At 59.4% G+C, this 7,534-nt stretch overlaps 1 protein-coding gene across 1 annotated transcript; it reads right to left on the reverse strand.

The window, feature by feature from the left end:
• Window positions 1–247: 247 nt before the first annotated feature.
• On the reverse strand, window positions 248–6,199 carry DLX3 (distal-less homeobox 3). The gene is made up of 3 exons (XM_029075845.2): window positions 5,869–6,199; window positions 3,597–3,787; window positions 248–683 (listed from the first exon to the last, which is right to left on the reverse strand). Exons 1-3 carry the CDS (start codon window positions 6,191–6,193, stop codon window positions 333–335), a joined length of 867 nt encoding a protein of 288 aa, XP_028931678.1. The 5' UTR covers window positions 6,194–6,199; the 3' UTR covers window positions 248–332.
• Window positions 6,200–7,534: the final 1,335 nt, after the last annotated feature.

Genomic DNA, 7,534 nt, shown 5'->3' on the forward strand with positions numbered 1-7,534 from the left:
GCTGCCGGCGCCGGGCCTCTGAATGCGGGCGTGCCACCCGGATTCCCGGGTCTTTGCAAAGTTTGTACGTCCCGTTCCCGCTCCCCGCGGGCAGGGCGGGGGGGGTGGGGGGGGGGGGGGCGTCTCTCTCGCCTCTCCAGCTCGCCCTCCGCCCTGCCCGCGGCTTGCAGCTCCGTGAGTCTGGTCGCCCGCCCGGGCGACCTCTCCTGCGGTCCTGGAAGTCGGACCGGACTGGGTGGGTGGGTGGGCCCGGACGGGCGTCGGGAGGGTGGAAGGGAGGGGAGGGGGCGCGCCCTAGGTACACGACCCCCCTCCCCGTCTTCGGGGCGCCCTCAGTACACCGCCCCCGGGGTGGGCGGCGGGCCAGGGGAGGCGTGGTGCAGGTTGCCCGGTTGCTGGGGCGTCGCCTGCAAGTGAGGGGCGCTGAGGTTCTGGTGGTGGTGATACCAGGGGCCCGAGTCTTCCAGGTAGCTGGGCGAGGCGCTGTAAGGGAGCGGCTGCGGGAGCGGGTGGCGACCTCCTTGGTGGCCTTGCGAGCCCGCGTCCCACACGGCCGGAGACGGCGGGGAGTTGCAAGCCATGGAGTCGCTGTTGTTGGGGCTCAGCTCCAGGGGCACCGGGACCTCTCCGTTCTTGTACAGCTTCTTGAACTTGGACCGACGGTTCTGGAACCAGATCTTCACCTGTAGAGGGTGGGGAGGGGGCGAGAGGTCAAGGGGGGCGGGGGACGTCCTCCTCTTCCCTCCCTTTCCCACACCGGGACGCGCGGCCCTCCTCCATCTCTCCTGTCTCGCCCCGACCCCCGGTCCACGTCCTGCCTCTGACCTGGAAGGCCCTCCCTCCTTAAATCCGACGACAAACCGGGCCTGGCACATAGTAAGCGCTTAACAAATACCATCAATATTATTCTCCCCCCTCTTCAAGGCCTTATTGAAGGCACGTCTCTTCCAAGAGGCCTTCCGCGCTTTTCCTCATCTCCCACTCCCTTCTGCGTCGCTCTGACTTTCTCCCTTTGCTCTTCCTCACCCGCAGCCCCACAGCACTTATGTCTATATTTATAATTCTATTTATTTATATTGATGTCTATTTGTATTGATGTCTTTCTCCCCCCCCCCCCCCCCGCCCCAGACTGTGAACACGTTGTGGGCACGGATTGTCTCTCTTTATTGCTGCATTGTGCTTTCCCAAACGCTCAGTCCAGTGCTCTGCGCACAGTAAGTGCTCAATAAGTAGGACTGAATTGAATGAATGAACTAAGCCCCACTTTCCCTCGTCTCACACTCCCTTCTGCGTCGCCCCGCCTCGCTCCCTTTGCTCTCCCCCCGTCCCCACCACAGTATTTATATCTGTATCTGTCATTCTATTTCTTTATGTTGATGTCTGTTTACTTGTATTAATGTCTCTCTCCCCCTCGCCCCCCCAGACTGTGAGCTCGTTGTGGGCAGGGATTGTCTCTATTGTTGCATCGTGCTTTCCCAAGCGCTTAGTACAGTGCTCTGCACACAGTATGCGCTGAATAAATACGAATGAATGAATTAATGCATCTCGTGACCGAGGCCACAGCGGTGACTCAATGAGGCTCCTCGGGGTTCCCAGCGCGGTCCCAAGCGTGAGCAAACACAAAGACATTTCCCCCCCGCGCGACGCCCTTCGCCCCTCTTTCCCCATCTCTCTTCCCCCCCCCACCGCCGGGCCCCGGGTCTCCCCCAACTCACGTCCCCCCGTCCCCAGGGTCCCCGGTCTCGAGGCCCCGGCCCAATTCTGCCCCCCAAAAGAGGACCAACCGTCCCCGTTGCCGCGACTTTTGGACAAGGCCAGAGGATGGGGTCGTCGCAGGTGGCCGGGGCGGGGGTCCTGCCGGAGTCCCCCTGGCTGGGTGGGAGTGGTCTGAGGACACAGGTGAGATGTGTACTCACTCCGGGACGCCCTCACGCTAGGACACCTACACACATATGCTCGCACGCCCCCACCTCCGCACACTCATGTGCATACACAGACAAAAGAAATACTATCCACGCATATCCTCACACGAATAACCTATATAAAGTACAAATCCGAGCACGTAAAGTGTCTACCAAGTCAAGTGCCTTGTGCTCTCTCAAGCCCTTAGTACGGTGCTCTGCATACAGTAAGCGCTCAATAAATACCACTGATGGATGGATTGTCATGCATTCACACAAGCATCTACCCAGGTGCACGCACACATGTACACATGAACACACAGAGGGGTCCGCAGGTGCACACACATGCACACAACTCGTTCGGTATCGGCCGCAGACCCCTTGGACTGGCGGAACGGACCGGGAAAGAGAAGGGGGCAAACGGCGCCTCATCAACCCTCATTTCACCCTGCCCAGGCCCAGTGTGAGTCTGGGTCCCCGCTAGGATGGGCCGAAAGAGTGTGAGCTCGTTGTGAGGAGGGACTGTCACTGTTTATTGTTGTACTGTACTTTCCCAAGCGCTTAGTACAGTGCTCTGCACACAGTAAGCGCTTAATAAATACGATTGAATTGAATGAATGAATGAATGAATGAATAGGGTGTTCTAGCCCAGGCCACACACCCAGAGAACACTCCGATTCACTCCACCCCCGGATACAGATACTTTTAAACCAAGCCAGTCACACAACACACACGTAGATATCTACACCCTGGAACATTCACGCACACGCACCCAAACGAAGGTCCCCACACCCGGCACACTAGCACACACCTAGACACACACCCTGGTGCACTAACACGCTGACACACATAAATGTCTGCATCCTGGTACGCTAACACACGAAACTAACTCCACTCTCGTACACGTACCCATAGATATCTCCACCCTGGTACACTAATACCCAAGCACTTAAAAATATCTCCACTCAGGTACACAATCACACATAGACCTAGTATACTAACACACATGCACACATAGATATCTTCCCCTGTGGTAGACTTCACTTCTCGGTGCCTCAGTTACCTCATCTGTAAAATGAGGATTAAGACTGTGAGCCCCACGTGGGACAACCTGATTCCCTTGTGTCTACCCCAGCGCTTAGAACAGTGCTCGGCACATAGTAAGCGCTTAACAAATACCAACATTATTATTATTATTATTATTACCAGACACACAAATGCATATACAAACACCCCAGCATACTAGCGTACAAACCCACTCACCCTGGTCTGCAGCACGCGTGTGCACACACACACAAACACGCACAGATATACATGGTACATTAACCCAACTCATCCTGGTCTGCAGCACACACACACACAGATTTACCTGGTACACTAACACACAGGGAGATACCTACACCTGACACAGTAACACAGACACGCACTCGGTAAACAAGCACAGATGCGCACTTTCAAGCACAGCTACACTCACAGAGACAAGTTTTCGGTGACCCGCACTCCCCCGACCCGCTTCATTAGAGGAAGAACACAGCGGTAAATCGGGATTTGGGTTGAGGGGGTATCAGCCCCCACCCTACCCCCTAATCCACTGCTCCTCCGTGCAGAGCACTCACTGGCCAGGGAAACCCCCAGAGCTGGGGGGTGGGGAGGGGGCTTTTCCCCTCCTGCTCTCTGCCCCGGACCGGTCGTTACCTGGGTCTGTGTCAGGCCCAGCTGAGCTGCCAGCTCGGCCCTCTCGGGCAGTGCCAAGTATTGGGCCTTCTGGAAGCGGCGCTGCAGGGCAGCTAGCTGGTAACTGGAATAAATCGTTCTCGGTTTGCGAACTTTCTTGGGTTTCCCGTTGACCATGCGGACCTCGGGCTCCGGCTCCTCCTTCACGGACACTGCGGGCAGAGAAACAGTCCGGCTCAGCCCCCGGTTCCTTCCCGGCTCCGTGCGCCTGGTTCTCCATCTCAACCTGGATCTCCCAGACGCGAGGGCCTGGGTCCCTGAACCGCCTCAGGACTTCCCAGCCCCTAGTCCCTGGGTCCCCTTTTCTCCCCTCGTCCCAGGAATTCCCATCCCTGAGCGCCTGGGGGTCCCGGATCCCTCCACCCAGGATTTCCCAGTCCCAAGCGCCTGGGTCCCTGAAACACCTTCCCACTCCCTTCGATTTCCGAGCCCTGAAAGCCTGGATCCCCGAACCCCCCAGGACTTCCCAGTCCCGAGCGCTTGGGTCCCCGAATCCCCCTGCCCTAGGACTACCCAGCCCTGAGAGCCCCCCGTTCCCGAATTACCCCGTCCCAGGACTTCGCAGCTCCGAACTCCTGGATCCCAAACTGCTCCCCCTCCCCCGCCCCCAGGACTTAGCAGCCCTGAGCGCCTGGATTCCCAAACTTCCCCCCTTCCAGGACTTCGCAGCCCCTACCGCCTGAGTCTCCTCTCCCCCTCTCCCCCTTCCGACACATACAAGACTTCCTAGCTCGGAGCGCCTGGGTCCCCGAATCCCCCCCCAACCCCAGGACTTTGCAGCCTCGGGAGCCTGGGTCCCCGACCTCCCCCTCTCCTCCGTAGGACTTCCTAGCCCTGAGCTCCTGGGACCCTCAGCCCTTCCCCACCCCTCTCTTTTGGATTCCCGACTTTTCCAGCTCTGATTCCTTGAATTTCCAATCCCCCGGTGGATCGTTTGGATTCCCGATCCACCGCCGCCCCCCCCCCCCCCCATTCTCCCAGCCTCGATCACCGCCGTCCCGGCCCCCGCCCCCTCCCCCGCTCCTCCTCCCCCTCCCCCTCCCCCGGGCTCAGCTGGCGCCGAAGGGGCGGGAAGCCGAGCCGGGACGGGTTTTCCCGCTGGGGCAGGGCCCGGGGCCGCCCACGGCTCGGAGGCGAGTCCGTCCCTCCGTCCGTCCTCCCGTCCGTCCCTCCATCCTCCTGTCCCTCCCGGACCTTCCCGCTCCGGTCCCTGACCCTTGCCATGCCCGCCCCCGCCTCAACTTTTCTCAGTTTCTCCTCCTTTCCCGGCCTCTGTCCTTTACCATGCCCTCCCAAAAATACTTTTCTCAGGTTTTCCTCTTCTCCTGGCGCAGCCCTGCTCTTCTCTCGGCCTCAGTCTGTCTCGGCCTCCTCACATCTCTCTTTTTTCTCTGTCTCTCCCCCACGGTCTATCACCCCTTTTCTCTCCCTTTTCTGTCTTTCGTCCTCCTCCCCGTCTTTCTCCCGTCTACCTCTTCCTTTTTTTTCCCTCTCTCAACTCCACCTCCTCCTTCTCCTCCGCCACCGCCGTCCTCCTCCCGGCCTCTCCCCGCTGACCGGTCGTTTGATGAGGGGCAGGGTGGTGGTCTTCCCTGACCGAGACTTCGGTCTCTCTGTGTGTCTCTTTCGGTCTCTCTGTCTCCAATCATGCCTCGGTTTCTGTCTTGCGTTCTCTCTCTGTCTCTGCCTCTCTGTCTCTATTCCTGCCTCTGTCTCTTTCGACCTCTCTGTCTCTGTCTCTAATCCTGCTTCGGTCTCTCTCTGAGTCTCTTTCGGCCTCCTTGTCTCTGTCTCCAATCTTGCCTCGGTCTCTCTGTCTTTCGGTCTCTCTGTCTCCAATCCAGCCTCGGTCTCTCTGTCTGTCTTTTTTCGGTCTCGCTCTGTGTCTCTGTTGCCAATCCTACCTCGGGCTCTCTGTGTGTCTCTTTCGGTCTCTCTCTCTCTGTCTCTCTGTTTCCAATCCTGCCTCGGTCTCTCTCTGTGTCTCTTTCGGCCCCTCTCTCTGTCTCTGCCTCTAATCCTGCCTCACCTCCCCGTTGGGGGAAGGCCAGAAGATGACCCTGGCCGCGACTCGTGGAGTTCACCTCCGCCCATCCCGGGAATGGAACCCAGGCGTCCCCCGGCCCTGATGTGACTCTCCCTCCTACCCTCCCAACGCCCCGGCCCACCCAGGGGTGAACGGAGGGGGGGTTGTTCTACACCCCGGGGACCCCCTCGGGACGGTCTCTCTCACCTGGGTCCTGGGCGGGCACCGGCTGGTCCCGATAAGCCCCGTACTGTCGGTAGGAGCCGCCGTACGTATACTCCGACTTGGGCGAGTAGGCGCCCGTGCCCCCGAGGCCATTGAGATTGAACTGGTGGTGGTAAGCATAGGGGTTCACGGGCTGGCTATAGGGCTGAGCCGCGTAGTAGTCGTGCTGGGGGCCGCTGTAGTAGCCCAGGTCCGTGACGGAGGACTCGGGCAGCGTGGGCGAATCCTTGGACCCGGCATGACAGCTGAGGGAGCTGGAGATGTCCGTGAGAATGCTGCTCAGCTTCCGATCGAAGGAGCCGCTCATCGCGGGGCGCCGCCGGGGGTCCGGCCGGCGGGGGTGGGGGGACCCTCCCCAGAGGCGGCTGCAAATCGGGGGGCCGAGCGGGACCTGGGGAGGGGGTGGGGAAGGGACGGGGGAGAGGGGGAGGGGGAGGGCGGCCTCGTGCCGGGGGGGGGGGCGGGGGGCTGCTGCTCAAAGGGGGGGGAGGGGGGGAGAGGAGTGGGAGGAGGCCGCTCAGATCATCTTGCTCCGGTCCTTGCTCCGGTCCTTCTTGGCGGCCAAATGAAGCTCGGCTCAGTCGGAGAGGGGGGTTATAGCCTTTAATTGAGGAGTGGAGAGAGGCGCTGCGGCCTCTGATTGGCTCCCTAAGTATTGCCCGGAAGACAGGCCCGGCGCGCACTCGCCCTGCATCTCTGGGGGGGGGTGTGTCTCTGTGTGTGTGTGTCTGTGAGTGTGTGGGTCTGTGACTCTGCGGGTCTGTGAGTGTGTGGGTCTGTGAGTCTGTGGGTTTGCGACTCTGTGGGTCTGTGAGTGCGTGGGTCTATGAGTCTGTGGGTGGGTGACTGTGTGTCTGTGCGCGCCCGTCTCCCTCGGACTCCCTGCCTCCATCTCCCTCCCTCGCCTTCCCGTGGGGATGCGGGTGGGGAGACGGTGCGGGTGTCCGACAACGAGGCAGAGACAGAGGGAGGACGAGAAGTGGGCTTTGGAAAGGGAAGACGTGGAGGGGTCCCGTGTCTCTTAGTCTCTCTCCGTCTCTCCGCCTCTCCTCACACTCTCTGTTTCCCTCTCTTTCTCTAATCTCTAATCCGGAGGATTCGGACTCTGTCTCCAATTCGGTCTCTCTGTGTGTCTCTTTCGGTCTCTCTCTGTCTCTCAGTATCTCATCCTGCCTGGATCTCTCTCTGCGTCTCTTTCGGTCTCCCTCTCCGTCTCTGTCTCTCTGTCTTCAATGCTGCCTCGGTTTCTCTGTATGTTTCTTTCAGCCTCTTTCTCAGTCTCTGTCTCTGTCTCTAATCCTGCCTCGGTTTCTCTGTCTCTTTCGGTCTCTCTGTCTCTGTCTCTCTGTCTCTAATTCTGCCTCGATCTCTCTGTCTGCCTCTTTCGGTCTCTGTCTCTGTCTCTGTCTCTATTCCTGCTTCGGTCTCTCTGTCTGACTCTTTCGGTCTCTCTGTCTCTGTCTCCAATCTTGCGTCGATCTCTCTCTGTGTCTTTCCGTCTCTCTGTCTCTGTCTCTCTGTGTCTCTAATCCTGCTCGGTCGCTCTGTCTCTTTCGGTCTCTCTCCGTCTCCCAACCACACACACACACTAAACGCAAACGCCACCATCCTCCTCCTGTCGGGTCCCCCAAACAAGAAAACAATATCT

The sequence above is a fragment of the Ornithorhynchus anatinus genome, chromosome 11 (assembly GCF_004115215.2).
Source record: "Ornithorhynchus anatinus isolate Pmale09 chromosome 11, mOrnAna1.pri.v4, whole genome shotgun sequence".
Lineage (NCBI taxonomy): Eukaryota > Metazoa > Chordata > Mammalia > Monotremata > Ornithorhynchidae > Ornithorhynchus > Ornithorhynchus anatinus.

Bases quoted from the DNA above. Each gene is read 5' to 3' on its own strand.
- DLX3 (XM_029075845.2), bottom strand. From the start codon at position 6,193: ATGAGCGGCTCCTTCGATCGGAAGCTGAGCAGCATTCTCACGGACATC. The intron at 3,788-5,868 runs GTGAGAGAGACC...CTCTGCCCGCAG, and splicing joins GGTGCCCGCCCAGGACCCAG to TGTCCGTGAAGGAGGAGCCG. The intron at 684-3,596 runs GTAACGACCGGT...CACCCTCTACAG, and splicing joins TGGGCCTGACACAGACCCAG to GTGAAGATCTGGTTCCAGAA.